Source organism: Taudactylus pleione, unplaced genomic scaffold, assembly GCF_031769625.1.
Source record: "Taudactylus pleione unplaced genomic scaffold, aTauple2 ptg001609l, whole genome shotgun sequence".
Classification (NCBI taxonomy): Eukaryota; Metazoa; Chordata; class Amphibia; order Anura; family Myobatrachidae; genus Taudactylus; species Taudactylus pleione.
This window is the reverse complement of record NW_028286006.1, coordinates 701068-723303: the sequence shown is the minus strand read 5'-3', so window position 1 is coordinate 723303 and position 22236 is coordinate 701068. Positions and strand designations below refer to the sequence as shown.

Genomic DNA, 22236 nt, shown 5'->3' with positions numbered 1-22236 from the left:
CTTCAGTGTCTGCGTAAACAATATGTTTGTATATCGGAGCAGTCTCAGCCACACTCCTGTGTCTATGTGGACATTCTGCTAATTACACCACAGCAGTCTCTACTGTACTTCAGCATCTGTGTGCAGAAGTGCTCTATTTACATCAGAGCAGTCTCTTCTGCACTTATGCATTTTGTGGACTTTCAATTAACACATCAGCCCAGTACACTTCAGCTCCCAAGGCTGCAACCCACCAAGTACACATCAACCCTCAAGTCTGCAACCTTGCCAAGTTTCAATCAGCATCCAAGGCTACAAGTGGGCCACATGGCCTAACCTCTGACAAGGACTTCCATTTCAGTTGACCCCATCACTTCATAATTCTCAGCACTATTGCTTTTGTCAGAGGTGAATCTCTAGATGCATAACTTCCATCACCTGGGATTCCTCCAACCTCTACTGTGTGAATCTTCCCAGGGATTCATAACAGGACCCTTCAGATCTATGTAGTACATACAGCTAATCTATGCAGGGCAGATGCTCTTTTTGTGGTGTTGTATGATGCTTTCAAATGGGGTTAGCCTGCTTCTAAGCAAACTCTAGCCAGATGAATCTGTCTGGTTATTCGTCAAGCTTATGTGGCCAATGGTCAGACTGCACCTACTTCCATTTCAGCACATTACATGTGTTCCATAGGTAGATCTTGGGCTGCGCATAGAGGTGCTTCTGCATCCCAACTTTGTCATGCGGCCACGTGCTCCTTGATCTATACTTTTGATTCCTTTACGACTTCTGATTCTGGTTTTTGTCACAGGGTTTAGCAGGCTTCACATCGCTCTACCACGCAGGAGGGAATCTTTGGGATTTCCCCAGTGTTCTCTAGTGGTAATGGGAAAAACAGGACTTTAGTACCTACCGTTACATTTATTTCTCCGATTGCATAGGGGACACTGGATGCCCACCCAGCGCTGGTCCTTCCTGCCACTGTTCTTGTATGTTAAGTCTGCATGTTGTTGCTTGCAGTGCATTGTTTAGTTTGCATGTTGTTAATGTAGTATGTTTGATGTTACTCTCTTTGGTCCTTCTTGACTGTCTCTTACTGCTGGTTCCTCCAACTCCTTATATCCTTCCTCTGTTGTTATGCTCTCCATGTCCACTCGGGCTTGGTTATCTCAACATTTTTTTATGTAAATTATAACTTTATGTAAATGATATAAAAAAAACACTTTTTTTCAATTTTTTGTGACTCTGCTACTGGAAACCCAAGTCCAAGCTTTCAAAGCAGTGTGTATGTGTTACCCAGCAAAGCCATGTCAACCATACCTAGAGGGGACTTGAAATTACCAATGAGGTAGTAGGAGTATATTTACCATGGTCAATTTTTTGTCATCGCAGAGCAGGTAGCAAAGTGTTTTTTTTCATGTTCGGCATAGGACACGGAGCTTAACTCTGCAGGGTGGGGGGTGGAGACTGAGATATATCAATCTCATATAAATAAAGAGGAAATTAAAATTAAGGTGGTTGAAAATAGGTACAAGCTACACCCACTCTATTGCTCAGAATTATAACATGGAAAGAGCTATCACATTAGTTAAAACAAAACAGCTGACAAGCATGCACCCCCTTTAACCTATTAATCTAGCTTGTGTCAGCTGATTTCCAAGGTGCTTTGCAACAGGCGTGCTTGGTGACTGTCTCACCTTTAAAAACAAAGTTGCTGTGAGCTTTACACCAGATAACATACCTTGAGTATAACCCTAATGTAGCCATTTCCATTCTGAGCAAAGAGTAGGGTCTTGCAGTAAAGTGGGGCCCCTTGACGAGGGCTGCAAGCTTAAATGCAATGATCAATTCATGAACCAAAACCCCACTGTTTAATATTATTGTTAGTTATTATGGTGAGTGCAGAGCCCCTGTGATTTCTCCCTCTCTCTCTCTCTCTCTCTATATATATATATATATATTTATTTTATTTATATATATAATTTATTTGAGGGTGCAAGTGTATTCAAAGCTAATAGCAAAACAGATATTTCAAAAATTGGTTGCAAGTGTATCTGATGTATATCTGATAAAAACATGCCACACTACAACTACGGGCCTGATTCAGAGATTTCCTTGAATTAAATATTTACATAACCCCTGATATTTCTTGATCTGTGCATGTGCAGGAGCCACACTGCACATATGCAGATCTGATCCTGTGACATTGGTCCATTTGGGGGCAGCGATGGGGAGCATTACTGAAAACAGGAAGCAGCAGCAGATTAGAGAAGTCTGCAGTGGACATCTTTTTACTTAAGATGCCTCCTGAAGCTTTTGCATATTTTAGCACAGCAGCTGTGCTTGTCTGTAAATCTATAAATCAGGCCCTATGTTTATGAGTGATTTTTTTTTAATGAACACGATTTACATTTCAATTTTGGGAATGTCTAAAGGGTGTTTTACTCACAAGTGCTCATAACAGAACAATGACATGAAATCAGTCTTCAATCATTCATACAAAATAGCAGCAGCGGATTTTCTTATAAATGATTTTAAAAGTGATATTTTCAAAATAATGTCCATTTAATTGGTTCTTAAAAAAAACCTGAATGGAATACATTGCAAAACATTATAATGGTTCTGTACTGCTCTGCTGGTGTCATAACAGCTGCATATAAAAGTTAACAACATGAAAAAATGCAATATTATCAGTCTATCTTACCTATTAGACTTTTTCAGTAGTATATATGATGGTTTTGTAGAGCACATCAGATAATTGATTGTCTGAAGGCTGTATTATCTCAGTTGTAAGATCCATTATTCTACATCGTTCCATAGTTTGCCTCATCAGTATCTGACACTTTATCTAATGATGTCCAGTTACAATGTAATTGGGTGAGTGCCAAGCTGTCTTTAGAATTACTATTGCATTGTACACCATATATCTCTTCTGTACAACTGTCACTCAATTCAACTTCAGTAATGAGCACATCCATATGCATATGGCAATAAGTGCTTACAAGATCCAAACCCTTTTGGCTTTGAAAAGCTTGGAAATTGTCATGGGAACTGCTGGAACATGACGTCCAACTGCTGCAGCCACTGTCCACAGAATCTACAGTAATGTGGTCATGCGATACTGCTTCACTGTTAGCACAGGATGCAACATTTGTGATTGTAGGATATCTGGTGTGCAGGCAACTACAAGAAAAATAAAATTATGTTTTAATATAACTATATGTAACAATACAATTTAAACTTAGCTAAACTGCATTATTCATTTACAACTAGATTTTGTATCAGTACACTTAGATGGTCCATCCAGCAAACTTCATGCCTACTTTTCACTAATAAGGGCTCTTATGGTGCATACACATAGTCAGATCTGTCAGATGAATGATTTGAATGATTTTGCCAATGATTTGAACGATTGAATGATTTCAGACTGTATTAAAATAAATGGAATCATCCAAATCTCACTGTAAACACATCAGATGTCAGATATCGTTATCTGACAATCGGGAACTCGCATCGTTCATCATTGCAGGCTCACATGTCAGATTTTCTTTTAGATATGAACGATTGAACAATTTTTTAAATCGTTATCGTTCAGATCTGCCAGAAAATCTGACCGTGTGTATGCACCATTACAGAAGGTGACAAATATCTCAAGTTGCACACTGTACAAAAGAATAAGGGGTACATTTACTAAATAAGATTAAGATTCTAGCTATTATCTTCTAGAAGGTGCTAGTTAAGTAGAATCTGATTTGGTGCTATGGGCAACATCTCTTCTAAAACTCACTTCTAAAAACTCTCACTTTAGTAAATTTACCCCTAAATGTCAAGTCAAATTCCCACCATTTCAAACCACATTTTTGATTAAGCTAAACTTTTAATTTGTAGTTCCTAAAATACTGCTCTGTTTGCCTTATTTATGGCTTTACTTAATAATGAGATTAAAGCACTTTTCCACCAAAGTGAAACTAGAAATGCATCCCATCAAAAGTATGATATGAGAGCTCTATGTGCTCTGAGCTGGTGCAAAATTGAAATCCACTGGCAGAGTGGAAATTAATGTGTCCTTTCATGAAGAATTGAGAAAATTGTAGAAGAATGGATGAAAATTGTAATGTCCAGTTTAGCAAATCAGTACAGACCCAAATACTCTATTCTATCGCTGTTTATATTGAACATAAAAACCATAGCCATTATTATTTATATAATCAATTATTGTGTGCATGTGCGTGTGTGGGGTGATTGAAGTTAAAACAAAGCTTTAGGGATGCTCAGACATGTTTGCTATTAGAATCTCTGTGGTTGTATGTACATAAGCTCTAGACCTAATCATATATTTTTATGTATCAAACTTGTGTAGAAAGTAGTGGGTTTTTGTGTGTGTGTTTTACTTCAGAAACCCAAATATATTCTATCAGTTGCACTATTAAGATACAGTTTCACGATACCTACCAAGGAACATTATTTATATTGTTTAGGTATTTTACCATGCTGAAATTGTATCAGAACTACATCCTTCAGAATCCCTTCTAATAGCTTATGCTGGGCATACACTATACAATTATTTGTCAGATATCTGTCCAATCTGGCGGGTTGGAATGAAAATCTGATAATGCATGGGAGCAAATGACATACATAATTTGCTCACAAACACTGGAAAACAGACAAAAATGGTTGTTCAGACAAATTGGTTAAAACACACGAATTTAACCAATTTGAACAATTGTTTTTGTCAATTTTCCAGTGTTTAAGACCATATGATCGATTGTCATTTGCTCCCATACATTACCAGATTTCATTCCAACCAGCCAGTTTGGACAGATATCTGACAGAAACACTGGGGAACAGTCAATATGTTGCCAGGGATTTAAGAGTCGATTTCGATTAATTTTGTGCTCCTGATCATGAATATGCCATGCTTATTTTTCAATTGGCTCTAGTTTTTGAGAAATGCATATGTATTTAATATTTATGAACAATTTAATTAAATAATTAAAAATAGTTGAAAAGATATTTTTTTTATTCTGATAAAAATTGATTCGTAAAATGTTATAAAAAGACACAGGGTAATTACATACATAAGTGTTAGGAAGCTATGAGAACCGTTTTTTGTAGGATTTTCTTTTGTAATTCTTGTTATGGGCAGTCCCTCTGCAGACTCCAACAGTATAGTAACATCTGGCTTAAGACAGTGCTTTTCTTGAAGTCTGGATGCTAAATGCTTAGCTCCTTTTTTCGATAAATTCAAGTCACTAATTAAATAGTTTAGTTCCTTTTGAGAAAATCTGTTTGGAGTAGAGGGACTTTCTGCAAACTCACTTTCATCTGTGTTATCACTTGCACTGGATGAAATTAACATTTCCACATCATCACATTCAACTTGGCACAAAGAACTGAATGATGGTACAGGTAAATCTTTGATAGGTGGTATCGGTTGTTATGCAGAATTCATACTTGGGTATTCCCATTTGCGTTTCTTAAATCGATTCATACCCTTCACATTTACAGCACAAAAATAGCAGTCACTCAAGTGATCTTTTGGCTCACACCCAGGGGGGCTGAGAGGGGGGTGGGAGCTGGTACTGTTTACCTGGGCCCGGGCTTCCTGAGGGGCCCGGTGGGGGCCCAGGTCCAGCACCGCTCTCCCCTCCCTTCTCTCTCTCTCACAGCAGCCCAGCACACAGCATGTGCTGAGCTGCAGTGGGAGACTGCTGCTTACAGCGCCCCCCTCCCCGGCATGCAGGGCCGCTTCGTGGTGCTGCAACAGTGGTTTGTTTTTTTGCTCTAGGGGGAATGGTCACGCCTCCCATGATTATGCCACGCCCCCTCTGTACCTGGGCCCACCAGGGCTCTCTATGGCCCTGCTCACACCACATCATAGGTATGCCAAAATTAAGTCCTTTTCGATCACCTTTAGTCCAACTGCGGAGTGATTCCACGCAGGTTTTACAAACTTTGTGATGCACCCAAATCTTGTCTTGCTGGCTTATGTGATGTCCAAAATACGTCTGATATGCTTGTTTTATGAATACAGTTATATTTTTTCTTTCTTTTGCAACACTATATTTGCCACAAATATAACAAAAAACATCAGGGTTGTTGGTACACCGTCTCCTAGAAGAACTAATTTTTACAGTGAAAATGTTTTGTTTCACACATTCAGTGCTAATTCCTAACAAAAGCCGAGGACGTACTAAACAAAACAAGCCCAAACGGCGGGAAATTGATTGTGGTGGGACAGAGAGAGGGCCAAACAAAGTAACACGAGGTGTGCTAACTGCATCACTCAGTCCTCTCCATTGCTCCTCTCTGTATGTGTAGTACCCCTATGACACAGGTAAGGCTAGGTGTGGTGTAGTAGCTTATTGGCTTACCAAATACAGTTCTTGGTTCATCTGTAAGTCTTCCAATTATTCAATATAAATATCAACAATAAATTGAACAATGAGATGAATTTATTCACACATTACAGTTTCACATAGAGTGAAATTGTGCAAAACAAGGTTACTTTAACAATGCACAGCACAGTAAATGCATACAAATGTAGGACAACAGTAAATGTCACTCTTACCCCTTTTACACCAGAGCTAAAACCCGGGTTATTGTAGGGTTAACCCGGGTAGCTCCTTGGTGTAAAAGGGGACAGGGTTGGATTTGCGGGTCGAGTGACCAACCCAACCCAGGTAACTTGCAGGGGTAAACATGGGAATCACCCATGAAACCCTGCAGTGTAAACGGCACAATCTGGGTCATGATGACCTGGAGCGTACCGCATGCTGGCCGACTGGCCGGCTCCAGTGGTGCTTGGAGATGACGTCATCTCCAAGTGTCCACTTCCATGCCGGAAGAGCCGCGTCACTGCAGACCCAGCTCTGGTGTGAACGGCACTGACTCGAGAGTATCCTGGGTCGGCGCCCTCTAAATTCTGGGTCTGATCCGGTTTGGAATCCTGTTCCAACCTTCGTATCAGACCCGGTATTTAGGTATAAAAGCAGTATCTATGAAATTGCTATCACTGACTGATCGTACCGTGTGTACCATTAGAAGAACTAGCCCCCCTCCCCCAATTTATTGGTGTAAATATATCTCTAGACAAACGGGCACATTTATTAATTATCAGGAATTGATACCGTTAATTATAATTTCTTATCGAGGCAACAAGAATTTAAGGATCATCTGCATTTAACAGAAATCACATTCAGGGACAGGGACTCCCTGCGATGTGCAAAAGTATAGTGATCTCTAATGCAATCACTTTACTTCTGGGTTTGGCACCTAGCCGTACAACTGGTCATGATCGGTCATCAGTCTGCACATGTGTGAGTGATCATTGCATATGCTGCATTTTAACATGTGGGTAAACCCGTAGATTCCAGCACTTTGCTTGGAATCTATGGTTTAGCACACATTAACCCCTAGCTTACAGCACATGGAAAATGATGATTAATTGAATATCTCCGAGCGTGAAACCTGCAGCTATTCCCTGCATGGCATATTCTGTGCCTAAGTGAATCACCCCTTGTCTATGTGAAAAAAACAAGACTGTAATAACCATTCCCACTTTCTTCTGCTCCTAATATGTATTTGGAGATATTTATTCTTTTCTCCCTTCCTTATTATCTAAATCAGGCTTGTCTACCCTCCCGATTTGGCCGGGAGCCTCCTGATTTTCGGGTGTTGCTCACGGCCCCCTGGAAAGGCAGGCAAGCCTCCCGACATTCTCTAACCCTCCCGACCTCCCCCAGAATACACTAGAAATCCCCACAGTGGAGGGCTGGTGACATGATTCATGCTGAATCGCGTCATTGTGGCCACGCCCCCTGCTTCACAGTGTCGAAAATAGTGGCATTGTGAAGAGGGGGCGGGGCCATGATGATGCAATTGTGTTGCCCTGCCCCTGGCTCCGCCCCCAACATGTCGCAGCTGTCTGGACATGCCCCCCACTGTTAACCGACAATCAACTCCCTTCCGGAAGGAGGGAGCCAATTGTCGGCAAGTATGATCTAAATATATAGCCACTAAAAAATTAAGAGGTCAACAATGTGACACACTGCGCGATCTCGCGAGAGTGCAGTAACCCGGAAGTCTCACAGACACGCTGGTGAGGACACCGCTCCCCAGCCAGCATGTGGAGCCCCGCGTACTGACAATCAGATGGAAGCAGAAGAACCGCGACGGGGACCGAAAAGAGGACATCATCTACCCGGAGGTGAACAAGCACCAGACGCTGAGGGTAAGTATGTGCACCTGGGGGATACGGGATGCCGCCCCACCAGACACATACTAAACCACCCAGTGTACCAAGACTTGCACCGGCTGAACTTTTAAATCATTCACCGGTAACACTCTGGACTTAGAAACATCACTGTGTGCAGGACAAAGACTATAACTATCCCCATATCCCAAAACTGAACGGTCCACATTGGACACACCCCCCACATCTTAATACTGTGCAGATCATATCAGACTGTCCACTGGGTCTCTGCCCACTAGGACACCTGATTAATTTTTATATTGTGGCACTCACATTGGCTTCAAAGGCTGGGTGCCTTGACATCAATAAAAAATGTTTATTCTCACATATCTGCAGTTCTATTCAAGTGTGTAGCGCTGACCTCCCTCCATTATAATTTATAATTTACTTGTACTACCCAGCAGTGGTGTGTGTGTTTCAGCAGCCAGTGAGGGTCAGACAGACTCTCATTGGCTACTGCGCCCACTGCCGGAGATGGGCTGGAGCTCACTCATGCGCTCCGCCTTCTGGCTCCTGCAGTGGGTGATGGGAGAGATGTCATGAAGTCTCTCCCATAGTACCGAGTGGGAGGACAGAGGAGCGGACAGCGGCGGGCATGACAGGAGAGGGGATTCAGGTAAGTGTTTTGTGTATGTATGTCTGTGTGTGTGTTATGAAAGCGGCACAACTGGCCGGGGGCACTGTATCACTACAGGAGGCACTGAATAGGAGGGACCACGACTGGGGGCCACCTGCATAAGGGGGACCACTATTGGGGCACTGTATAAGAGGGACCACTACTAGGGGCACTGCATACTGTATAATAGAGATGAGCGGGTCCAGTTCCCTGAGAACCGGACCGACCCGATCTGTCGGATCTCGAGGTTTTGCCTTGAGCGGCCATTTTTAAAAATCCCTTTGCCTTCAATGGGCAAAGTGCTGATTGGCTGACAGCCATCTGTCACGGCTCTCAGCCAATCAGCATTAAGCCCACTGAATGCAGGGAAAAAAGAAGATGGCACTGGTTCCCATGGCCAGCACCCCCCACTGCCGCCACACCTGCTGCCGGCACCCCCTGCTGCTGACACACCTGCTGCCGCCACCCCCTGCTGCTGACACACCAGCTGTCGGCACCCCCACTGCTGACACCACCGCCAGCCCCGCTGCTGACACCACTGGTTCCCCCATGCTGCCAAAACCACTGGCACCCTGCATTGAGAATACCCCTGCACTGTCGACACTTGCACTGAGGACACCGCTGGCACCCCTGCTATGCCGACACCACTGGTACTTTGCACTGAGGACACTGCCAGCACTCCCACACTGCCATTCCATGTACTGAGGACACCATCAGCAACTTCCACACTGCCAACACAGCCAGCACACCTGCACTGAAGAAACTGCTGCACCCCTGCTCTGCTGACACATCCGGTACCCTGCACTGAGGACACTGCCAGCACTGCAGCACTGCCATTCCATGTACTGAGGACACCATCAGCAACCCCCACACTGCTGACACAGCCAGCAAACCTGCACTGAAGACCCACTGGCACTGCTGACATCGCTGGTACCCTTCACTAAGGACACTGCCAGCACTGCAATTCCATGTACTGAGGACACCATCAGCAACCCTCAAACTGCTTACATAGCCAGCAAACCTGCACTAAAGACACTGCTGGCACTGCCGACATCGCCGGTACCCTTCACTGAGGACACTGCCAGCACTCCCACACTGCCATTCCATGTACTGAGGACACCATCAGCAACCCCCGCACTGAAGACACTGCTGGCACCTCCGCTTTGCTGACACCACCGGTACCCTGCACTGAGGACACTGCCAGCACCGCAGAACTGCCATTCTATGTACTGAGAACACTGTCAGAAACCCCCGCACTGCCGACACAGCCAGCAAACATGCACTGAAGACACCGCTAGCACCCACGGTACTCTGCACTGAGGACACTGTCAACACTGCAGTGCTGTCATTCAATGTACTGAGGACACCGTCAGCAACCCCGCTCTGCCAACACTGCTGTCACAGTAAGTGCAGTCACTATTGGTGTATCCAACCCACACTGTATAACACACTGTATCTGTGTTGGAAATTGGAAGCTGATCTGCCGCATGTTAGTGCTGCCCACTGTGTCGCTTAGCTTAGTTAGCCAGCTAGCTGGATGCAACCTTTTGGCCTTAACTAAATTAAAAAAATAATATTGTGAGGTGGTCAAAATTGATTGGAAATGACTGGAAATCAATGTTATTGGGGTTAGTAATACTGTAGGAATAAAAACAGGCCCATTTTATGTGATTTTAGCTGTTTTTATGATATTTTAAGGAAAAATCCAGATCCAAAACCAAAACCGAAAAACAAAACATCAATGAAAAAAATCCCAAACCAGATTCAGATCTAAAACAAGGGGAGATCCAGATCCAAAACCAAAACACGATGGTCGGCGCATATCTCTACTGTATAAGGGGCACTACTGGGGGCCTGCATAGGGGGACCACTACTGTGGGCACTGCATACTGGGGTTCTGTGTAAGGGGCACTACTGGGGGCCTGCATAAGGGGGACCACTACTGGGGGCACTGTATAAGGGTGCACTACTGGATGCACTGTATAAAGGGTACTACAAGGGTGCACAACTACATGGGGCACTGCTACTAGGGACATTGCACAAGGGGAACTTATGTGCATATAAAATGGAAAGGAATGTTACCAGAGTGACAAAAAATGGATGGGGGGTGTCATGTTGACCTTTGGCGTGTGCACATAGGGGTGGGGATCTGTTTTTCATCTTGCCCTGGGCTCCAAATACCCTAGGTATGCCCTAATTGATAAACAGTAAAGTAAAGTGCAGGATATATCTTATTATTTGTAATACTATTACAATTCCTCGTTACCATATATAAAATGGAATACTCAAGTCTTGTCATGGCTGATCTTCAAATCACCTTTTATCTCATCACTTAATTCAATGATAGAAAAAGTTTGTAGCAGAAATTATAATTTGATTAATTACATTATTCATATTACTGTATATCCACTTATAAGTATTCCCTGTAGTAATCAATTCTGCATAAAATATACAGTGGTTAATTAGATAATGCAGTCTAATACAGTACAGAGATTAACCTTGTCTGTTTAATCATATATAGGCACACAATTTATATCCCCCAAATACTGCTTTTATACCGAAATTATACCGAAATTCCGGGTCTGACCTGGAGGTTGGAACAGGGTTCCCCTCTGGATCAGACCCAAAATTTCCCCAGCGCCGACCCAGGATATTCCAGAGCCGGGTCTGCATAGACCCAGCTTTTCTGGCTTTGAAGTGGATGCTTGGAGATGACATCATCTCTAAGCGCCACTGAAGTCGGCCAATCGGCAGGCATGCGGCACGATCCAGGTCACTGTTACCTGGATCACGTCGTTTACACTGCAGGGTTTCACGGGTTATTCCTGTGTTAAACCCTGCAAGATACCTGGGTTGGATTGCCGGGTAACTCCACCCGAGAATCCAACCCTGTCCCATTTTACACCAAGTAGGTATCAGGGTTAACCATTCAATAAGCCGGGTTTTTTGTATAACAGATCCCTGCTAATAAGTTACATATAAACGAGTAACAAATGTTACCAATCATGCAGGTCATGAAACAGTATTTATGGATGTGCATACATGGATGTCGTCTGGGGGGCAGTTGGCTGAGTTCAGAAATTTTCCAAGTGAAGAAATTTACAAAGTGTAGATTCATTTTAAATAACAGTTAAAAAAACAATTAATATCCTGCATGAATCTCATTGAACATGGCCTTATCATCTGTTTCTTTTCATCCCAGGTAAGTGATTTTCCTTGCTGAATGCTACTACAAGTCCAAGAATCTGCATTAACCCCCATGCATCCTCTGCAATATAGGCAATGTATGTGATTTGATTAGCTATCCTGCAAACTACAAGTCCTAATCTATATTTGCACTAATGCAAAATTAGCTGTGTATTTAAATGTATGTGTATAATATTGTGCATGCTTGTAATTGGTTTTGCCAGTTGGAAGATGTTGGTCAGTGAAGTGTAATTTATGCCCTAGTGTTTACTTTACACAGGGTAATTCAACTCCTTTGATCAGCTGGTCATGTGACCTCTGCTGTAGCCTGTATTAATCAGACCTACTTTATCTTTGCATTCAGTTGTAGGGGCAGTTGTCTGGGGGGCAGTTGGCTGAGTTCAGAAATTTTCCAAGTGAAGAAATTTACAGTGTAGATTCATTTTAAATAACAGTTAAAAAAACAGTTGAAAAACATTGAACAACAGCTGAAACCAGGTAATACCAAAATAACATCTTGACCATTGTCATTTTGTAATATATTCTAGGAAAAAAGATGCACAGGCAAAACTCTTAGAACTATGGGCCTAATTCAGACCTGCTTGCGAGTGCTGAGCACTCGCAAGTGGGTCGATGATAGGCCAGTGCACATGCGCACAATGGAGGCGTCTTTGTAGCGAGACCCATAGCGATGGAGGCGGGCAAGCCATCGCTATGGGTCTCGCTACAAAGGGGACGTGCTGTTGATGGCAAGTGACAGCACGCCCCCTTTGGTGGGCATGCTGGGGGCGTGGCTGCCCAGATGGAGGCATTCCCATGGGAATGCCTACCATCTGGGGCCGGCCCCACTGACATCACAAATGATGTCAATGGGAGTGCTTTCGGCTTTGATAGAGCCGAAAGCACTCCAGGGCTTGCGGCCACGAGACCCTACCACAAGGGTCTCGTCGCAAGCCCGATGGTTGCGATGGTCTTGATCATTGCGACCATCTTTTTGGCTGCTCGCTATAGCTGTGGGTGGTCAACTCAGAGGGACGGCCCTGATTTAGAGCGAGCGCTCTGTCAGAGCATCCGGCTCTGAATCAGGGCCTATGTGTGCAAATTCCAGGAGCATAGCAGATAAAATCTCTGAACTAATTGCAATAATGACAAGGGATGAACTTGATATTGTAGCAATTACAGAGTCATGGTGTAATGGAAATCATGACTGGGACATAGCTATACCAGGCTATACTCTATTTAGAAAGGACAGAATGGGGAGGATTGGAGGAGGAGTAGCTATGTATGTGAAAAACAGCACAAATGCTACTATAATACAAAATGTTGAAGCAACAACTGAGGCCCTTTGGGTGACTATAGAAACGGGGGACAAGGACATAATTCGCACTGGACTGATCTATAGACCACCTGGACAGGGACGGGAACTGAATAAGTACCTATTGCAGGACATTACTAGAATGGCTTTAAAAGGAGAGGTCATAATCATGGGAGACTTTAATTTACCTGATGTAAATTGGGAGGTGTCTGCTGCAAGTTCCTCTAGAAGTGGCGACTTTCTAAATTCCCTTCAGGGAGCATTTCTCAAACAATTAGTGAGGGAGCCCACTCGCAAAAATGCTATTCTGCACTTGATACTTTAAAAATTGTGACAGAATATCGGATGTAAATGTGGGTGAGAACCTAGGATCCAGTTATCACCAAGCAGTATGGTTTAGTATAAAGACAGGGTCCAATTCATACCATACACAAACAAAAGTGTTAGATTTTAGGAAGGCTGACTTTGAAGAGATGGAGAGATGTGTTACTGAGTCAGTGGCAGATTGGAGAAACTTGGAAGGGGTGCAGGAGACTTGGGAAAAAATTAAAAATGCAATACTAAAGGCTACAGACCTTTGTATTAAAAGATGGGTGGTAGAACTGTGCTCTCGTTGACCAGGGGGAGGTGTGTTGTGGTTTTTGGGTGCTGCACCTTTGTTTGGGAGTACTTTTCTCACACTGAATACGTATGGGGTAGGGGGGTAAGGTGCGCTCTCCCTGCTAGGAGTGGTGATGGGGATGACTTGTGTGTGTTTGTGAGTGGTGTTAATTGGAATGCATCTGGTGGTGGTGGTGTTTTGGGAGTGAGAAGGACGGTGTGATTGGGTATGGAGTGTAGTTTGGAGTAATGTGAAAAGGGGAATAAGATATGATCAAAATGAGGCCAGCGAGACACAGTAGTTTGGGCAAAATATTTTATTGAGTAGTCACAATGCTGCTCTGTTGAGATCCTGGGCAGGTGGGTGGGGTTCAGTGATGAGTGGTGATGAGACTGGGGAGGTAGGTGGACCCTTTCAGGGGGCTCCTTCCCGTGCAGTTCAGTGACCTTGCACGTCACCCCTGCTGGGCCTATGGTCGACAGTCTAGGAAGTCTCAGGGTTTGGGAGGATGTGCAGAGTGGGTTGGAACACCTGTGTGGCATCCCGCGTGGTGGTGCGAGTCTTGGCAGTACTTACCTACTGGTAGGTTTTTTGTTATGGTGATATAGGTTGACATTGTGGATGTTAGATAGGTTGGAAGCTGCAGGTTTGTTGTTGAGCTGGATCAGTGTGTTGCTGGTGTGCTGCAGGTGCATGGCTGTTCTGATTGGTCTGCGGAGGTCAGCGACCAGAGTGTGCAGCTGAGGTTAGCTCTAGGTCATGCTGCTGGTGGTGCAAAGCCAGAGGTGTGGATGGGTGAGCCGCTGGGAGGCTGGGTTGCAGCGTGTGTGCTAGGACCACCCCTGGGAGGGGAGGTGGTCTGCCCGGGATACTGATTGGAAAAGAGCCAGGGAGGATTGGGGATATGGAGGGTGTTACCGGGATGGAGCTGGTCACTGGTGATGTTGGCTGTGCGGACTTGCGGCCGGATGTGTGGGGTGCTCTTTGCGCTGAAGGTCCCTCGTGGAAATGGGGATCGATGGTGGAGACAACCCTGGCCAGGAGTCAGTTGTTGAGCATGCCTGGGAGGGGGGAGAGGCTGGTCCAGGGTGGAGCCAGTCACTGGAGGTGTGAGCAGTGCGGACCAGTGGGCGGGTGGGCTGAGAGCTTTCTGCACTGGCAGTCCCTGGTGGGGATAGGGATCTTTAGTGGAGGTCAGCCTGGAATGGTGTCAGGTTTGATGTGAGGATCTCAAACGCGTTTCGGCACAGGTGCCTTCTTCAAGGAGGTGTCATCACCATCACCACTACTAGCAGGCAGAGCGCACCTTACCCCCCCTACCCCCTTTGTATTAAAAGGGTTAGGAAAAGCACCAGGAAAAGGTAGCCAGTGCAGTTTACAAATCAGGTATCAACTAGTGTAAAATTAAAAAAGATTGCTTTTAGGATATATAAGCAGACCCAAAATAATAACAACAAGGAGGTGTATCTTGCCAGAAAGAAGGAGGCTAAGAAGGTGATTAGGTGTGCAAAGGCAGAAGCTGAGGAGAAAATGGCCCAGTTAGTAGATAAAGGGAGCAAAACTTTTTTTAAGTATATAAGTGAAAGGAGAAAGTCAAATGGAGGAATAATAAGACTTAGGACAGAGAGTGATTGAGGGAGATCGATTGAGCTGATCATCTAAATGATTATTTTTGTTCAGTATTCACTACAGAAAATGAGGAGAAGGGGCCACAGTTAAGTTGCAGAGGCATTCATAAAAATGAAGTTCATGAAAGTACATTTACAGAGGAGAGGGTCCTAACAGAACTCTCAAAACTGAAAGTGGATAAATCAATGGGGCCGGATGGGATACATCCAAGGATACTAAAAGAGATTAAAGGGGTCCTGGTAACTACATTAACTGAATTATTCAACCAGTCACTAGTATCAGGAGTAATTCCAGAGGACTGGAAAAGAGCAAATGTAATACCACCGTTCAAAAATGGAAGCAAAGAAGAAGCAAATAAATACAGACCAGTGAGCCTTACATCAGTAGTGGGAAAATAATGGAAACACTATTAAAAGAGTGGTGGAATATCTCAAATCCAACAATTTACAGGATCCCAACCAGCATGGATTTACTCAAGGGCGATCATGCCAAACAAATCTTATTGACTTTTTTGACTGGGTGACAAAAGTTACAGATCAAGGGGGGCCGGAGATGTAGCTTATCTAGACTTTAGTAAGGCTTTTGACACTGTCCCGCATCACGGAATGATAAACAAACTGGAAAGCTTGGGATTGGATTCTACGACTGTTGAATGGATAATATCTTGGTTGCAGGATAGGAAACAGAGAGTTGTAGTAAATGGAGTGTATTCACGGGAGGGGAAGGTCACCATTGGCGTACCCCAGGGATCTGTACTTGTGCTGGTGCTTTTTAATATCTATGTTGGTGATACTGCAAATAATATTAAAGGGAAAGTATGCCTTTTTGCAAATGACACAAAAGTATGCAACAGGGTAGACACACCAGGAGGGGTAAAGCAAATGACTGAGGATCTGGGTAGACTAGATGAATGGGCAAGAACATGGCAACTACAGTTTAATGTAAAAAAATGCAAAATCATGCACTTGGGTCTCAATAACCTAAAGGCTAAATATAGTATCAAGGACACTATAATGGAAAATACAGAGGAGGAAAGGGATTTAGGAGTCACCATTTCAAATGACTTAAAGGCAGGCAAGCAATGCACCAAAGCATTGAGGAAGGCTAGTCAGATGCTTGGTTGCATAGGGAGAGGAATCAGTAGCAGGAAAAAATAAGTGATAATACCACTGTATAGATCATTGGTACAGCCTCATCTAGAATACTGTGTTCAGTTCTGAAGGCCATATCTCCAGAAGTATATAGACACATTAGAGATGGTACAAAGAAGGGCAACTAAAATGGTGCATGGCCTACATCACAGAACTTACCCAGAAAGGCTAAATTATCTTAATATGTATAGTTTGGAACAGAGAAGGGAAAGGGGGGACATGATAGACACTTCAAATACATGAAGGGTTTTAACAAGGGATGGGGGGGAAGCATTCTTCAAAGCAAGATATGTACAAGAACACAAGGACATGCACTGAAACTGGAGGGAGGTAGGCTTAGAGGAAGTTTGAGGAAAAATTACTTCACAGAAAGGGTAGTGGATAAGTGGAATAGCCTCCCATCAGGGGTGGTTGAAGCTAAAATGGTGGAACAATGTAAACACGCTTGGGATAGGCATTAGAATATCCTTAAGAGAGATGTAAGGAGCAAATAGGGTTGAAGTTGCCTAAAGCATACATGAAAAGGGGCAGACTAGATTGGCCAAGTGGTTCTTATCTGCCAACAAATTCTATGGTTCTATAATGTGCAATACAGAATTCTATGCCAAGCAATCACAAATGGTACTTAAATCACTAATTGTCTGTTACTACTTTCCATACTAATGATATCAATTGTAAGCAGTGCTAAAATAGCACCAATTAATGCATCTAATTTATTATAACAAAGCACATGGATTAGAGATAGAAAAGACCAAATAGTAAGTATTATTCTATTAACTCTAAAAGCAACAGGATAAGCTCCACTAAAAGGTCCAAATTCAATTACATGTAACTACCATCAGCTTTTAATAGCCAGTTATTTTAGGCTGATTCTGCTCGCACATCCATAGAGAAGAATCAGCCTCTGGAGTGCTGACAGGTAGGTTCCCAGTGGCAAACGCAGCAATTTTACTGGGGTTATATATATATTCTCCTAATCAATTGCCATATTATGGAAATCGAAGGGAAAGATTTGATACTGGCCAATATGGTAGATACAGATAACGAATTCCCTCCCAACATGGTTATTGGGTTGAAAAACAAATACCAACCCATAAGAGATATGAGGCATTAAGATCTCCTTCCCCCAATGTTTTCTGACAGAAAAATTTTTTTTTAGAAGAGAACAAGGGAGTAACCGTCCCCCACTCACAAAGGTTGGAGGAATTGTTTGTCCGATTAGATTCACCACAAGGGACCAAAAGGGGGTTCCATTCAGGAGATGAGGAAAGTGGGGGGAAATCCCTCCCCCAAAATAGCACCTATCATTCCCATTAGAGAATCCCAATCAGGGATCATTAACAACTCTAAAACGGAACTATCCATCCCAAAGGTTTCATTATTAGAAAAAGGTTTAAAATTTGCACCAGACGAACATTTAAATAAATGTGATTTATTTATTGATCTCAATAAATATATTTAAAATGTAACCATACAAAGAAATTTTTTAAAGAAACCAGTACCAAAATTGTCAATCTAAACCTATAATTGCGCCACCATCTAAATTTTATCCAGTGGAATCCTGAGGAAGTCATCTAGATATCTTTTATTAATCAGTAAAGGATGACTTTAGATTGATTCAATTACAAAATAAGAAATATAATAGTAATTTAGAAGTAAGTGAAAAACATGCGATGAAGCTGTTGAAAAAAGATAATAATATAATAAAGGCAGCAGATAAGGGAGGAGCAGTGATGTTATAGGACAGACAAAATGACCAGTCAACTTATTCTAAACTATTCTAAATTATCAGAAGATCCTGCAGGTCTTTATCAAGAAGAACTGTTAAATTTATTGTATGAAGCCAAAAAAGATAACATCATTTGTGACAAGGAGTTCGAATATTTGTATGTGAAATTTCCAAAGATGCCACTCTTTTATCATATTCCGAAAGTTCATAAGGATAAAAATAATCCCTTATTAATGTTCAGGCCCTATATTCATCAATTCCTCATGTTAAGTGTTTGGAGGCTATCAAGAAAGTTTTGATGGCAGATTTGGAAAGATCACCAGCTGAGGTGTACTTTATTTTCAAAAGTATTACATTTATTTTGGACCATAATTATTTTGAATTTGATGGTACTTTCTTCCTCCAAACGCAGGGCACTGCAATGGGGACCAAATTTGCCCCATCGTATGCAAATCTGCTGATGTGGGAATGGGAGGAAATTTTCATCTACAATTCTCCCTTTAAACTAGGTAATATCGAATTCAATAAAAAGTATATAGATGATTTAATCCTCATCTGGAGGGGTGATAGTTCCAAAATCGAGGCGTTTATGACATATATTCATATTAATGACTTCAACTTAAAATTTACTAATAAGTGTGATTGTTCCAAGGCAGATTATTTACATTTGGTACTTGAAGCAAATCGAATGAAGTCATTAAAATTTCTAAATTTTTTTAAGGAAGTCAATGCAAACAGCTTCATTCTATCTAGAAGCTCTCACTATCCGGTGTGGCTGAATAGTGTACCATATACACAGTTTCTTTGAATAAGAAAATACTGTAGTACTTTGGAAGACTTTTGGAAACAATCTGCCCTACTTAGAAACCGATTTGTAGATATGATTTAGCTATGATATAGCTAAAATTGAGGCTAGATTGAATGCTTCAGATAGGGATAGAGCAGTGGTTCTCAAACTCGGTCATCAGGACCCCACACAGTTCACGTTTTTCAGGTCACCCAGCAGGTGCACAGGTGTAATCATTAGTCACTGACACATTTTAAAAGGTCCACAGGTGGAGCAAATTATTTCTCTCGATTCAATGTGGAGACATGGTAAACATGCACTGTTTGGGGTCCTGAGGACCGAGTTTGAGAACCTGTGGGATAGAGGAGAACTTTTAGTTGAAAAAGCTAAAATTGTTGGTCCATAGTTTGAAGATAAGAATGGGTTAAGTAGGCATTTTGTCACACAATTCAACAAAGAAAGCCATTTAATTAGTAAAACATTAAAACGTCACGGGGGTGTCCTCCTTAAAGATCCAGTTTTGGGTCCTCATCTACCCTTGAGAATTAACCTCACCTTTCAGAGAGCTGATAATCTGAAAAGCATTTTAGCCCCTAGTAGGCTTAAACCAATAATGCCAGATAATCCTAATGAATTAGCAAACACGGACATGGGATGATTTTTAAATAAGAGGAATGGTTGTTACCCCTGTAACTGGTGTATTTATTGTAAATTTATAGATAAGAAAAGTTTTTGTTGGGAATTTGGGGACAAAACAACATATTCCTTAAAGGGAATTGTTACATGTAATACAGACTTTGTGGTCTATAAAATTAGGTGTAGTTGTAACTTAAACTATGTTGGAAAAACGAAAAGGTGTGTGAAACTTTGCATTAAAGAACATATGCAAAATATAAAGAATCAGTTAAGGACACATAGTCTTCTTCATCATTTTATTGAAATCCATCATTCAAATATCAAGGACTTTTCTTTTACCATCATAGAACATGTGAAAGATGATCCTAGAGGTGGTAGTAGAGAGCTCTTGCTCTCAACAAGGGAAACATACTGGATTTATACTTTACATTTTTTGGCCCCAAGGGCCTTAATGAGATAGATTTAGTGTCCTTTTTATAGGTATACATTGATAATTGGGTCCTTAATTAGTAGGAAGGTCAATTGAGAGATTAATTTATGTATTATTATGGTATCTGTGAAACCAGTGATTGTATTGGAAGTTTTCTTGACTAAATTTATAGGTGGAGGTATTAAGTATCACTAATGGGATTAATCACACTATAATTTGTGTAAGAATTATATAATAATTATATATTAAGTGCAATTAAATTAAGTAACCTTTTGTGTATTTTTGTGGGTATTTTTGGTATACCCCCAATTAATATGGGAGCTGGAATATAGGAGTAAAATATATGAGAACACTTATGAATGTTGATGTCCCTAGTTTATATCACCAAGAGATCAGTGTCTTTCTTTGTAAAATCACTCAAGCACGAATCAGCCTTGTCTTTTCTACAGTAAGAATAATATATCTATAGCTGGGGGAACAATCTGTCAAATAGGAGCCCTTATGACTGGGCTCCCTTCCAGCAATTTAGTTATGGCTGCTGGAATGCAAGCATACAGGTTGCCGGGTTACCATCCTAGAACCGGATGTTCCCAAAAGTTGTGGGAAGTCAAGCTCACCATTGGCCAGGTGATTAATTCCTAGCTGACATGCTAGCATTAGGAAGATGGCTGCTGGAATGCAAGCATACTAGTTTCCGAGTTATAATCCCGGGACTGATAGTTCTTGCGACTCGTGGGAAGTCTAGCTCACTTGTTGCCAGATGATCATCCCGAAATTTTTAGCCACTTTGATTGCTGACACACAAAGATCTTAGACATGCAAGCATGCTAGTTGCTGAGTGACTAACCCAGAAATGTGAGTATCTCAGAAACACTTGGTACTGAGGTGCGCTATTGTAATGAAGTGATTTTCCACTTGGGCAACCTGTTTTTCACATTGGTATTTAGGGAAAAGAGTCAGTACAATTAGTCAAGAAATCGAAGGGGGAACTAAGGACATTGGTAATAAGGATTAAAGGGAGTTATATCCATTTGTAGTGGATTTATGACAAGAAGTGACAACAGTCCCATTTGAGGATATATGGGTGAATAGAGAAAGCACTTCATTATAGATTGATCCTGGGATCAGAGCACATCACAATTTGTGAAGCTTCTTCAACTGATTAGTAAGTACATTGATATCTATTGAATTTTTCCATTACAATCCTGGTTATTTAATAATTGTCTTAGAATTATGCTATACTGAACAATGGTTATATAGTTTGCAGTTTTAGATAACTATATAACTTTACTATTGGCATATATATGATGAATTTTGTAAATTCACTATTGGTATATATATGATGAATTTTGTAAAGTCCAGGATAAGGACATTATTATGCAAAATGTTGTTTTGATTATATTGTGTGATGACTTGTATTTAATTCATCATTAAATTGTATTTAATGACTTCCAATTTTGATATAAATTGTGATTGATTGCAATTAATGTTCTTTGAGATTGCACTATATGATGGACATTTTTTATCAATGTATAGGTCCATCTTATGGACAATACTTTGCCAGTTTTCCATCGGATCATGTTTATTTTCTAAGTTTGGTATGTACAATAATTTTGATAGCATAGGCACATTTTTGTAGTAAGACCCCGCACTTTTATTTGTACACTCTTTTATTTGTTTATGTTTATGTTTATTCAATTTAAGATACAGTATATATGCCCCTGATAAAGTCCTAATGGACAAAATGCATTGGATTGAGAATTAAATTAATTTATCAGAAGGGAAAAACCTGTCTATTGAGATTCTGGCCCTGTATGGTTTAAACAGCAGGATATAAATTGTCTCCTTCGGTTAAAATCATTGAAGAAATTGTGTAAGAAGTTTTTATATATATATATATATATATATATATATATATAT

At 41.7% G+C, this 22236-nt stretch overlaps 1 protein-coding gene across 1 annotated transcript in view; it reads right to left on the bottom strand.

The window, feature by feature from the left end:
* Positions 1-2607: 2607 nt before the first annotated feature.
* Positions 2608-22236, bottom strand: part of LOC148442118 (rap guanine nucleotide exchange factor 6-like) — a 672269-nt gene continuing 652640 nt past the window's right edge. Inside the window, 2 exon segments of the mRNA XM_088464211.1 lie at positions 2608-2789; positions 2791-3165. Of these exon segments, the coding sequence (XP_088320337.1) occupies positions 2690-2789; positions 2791-3165 (475 nt within the window). The 3' untranslated portion in view covers positions 2608-2689.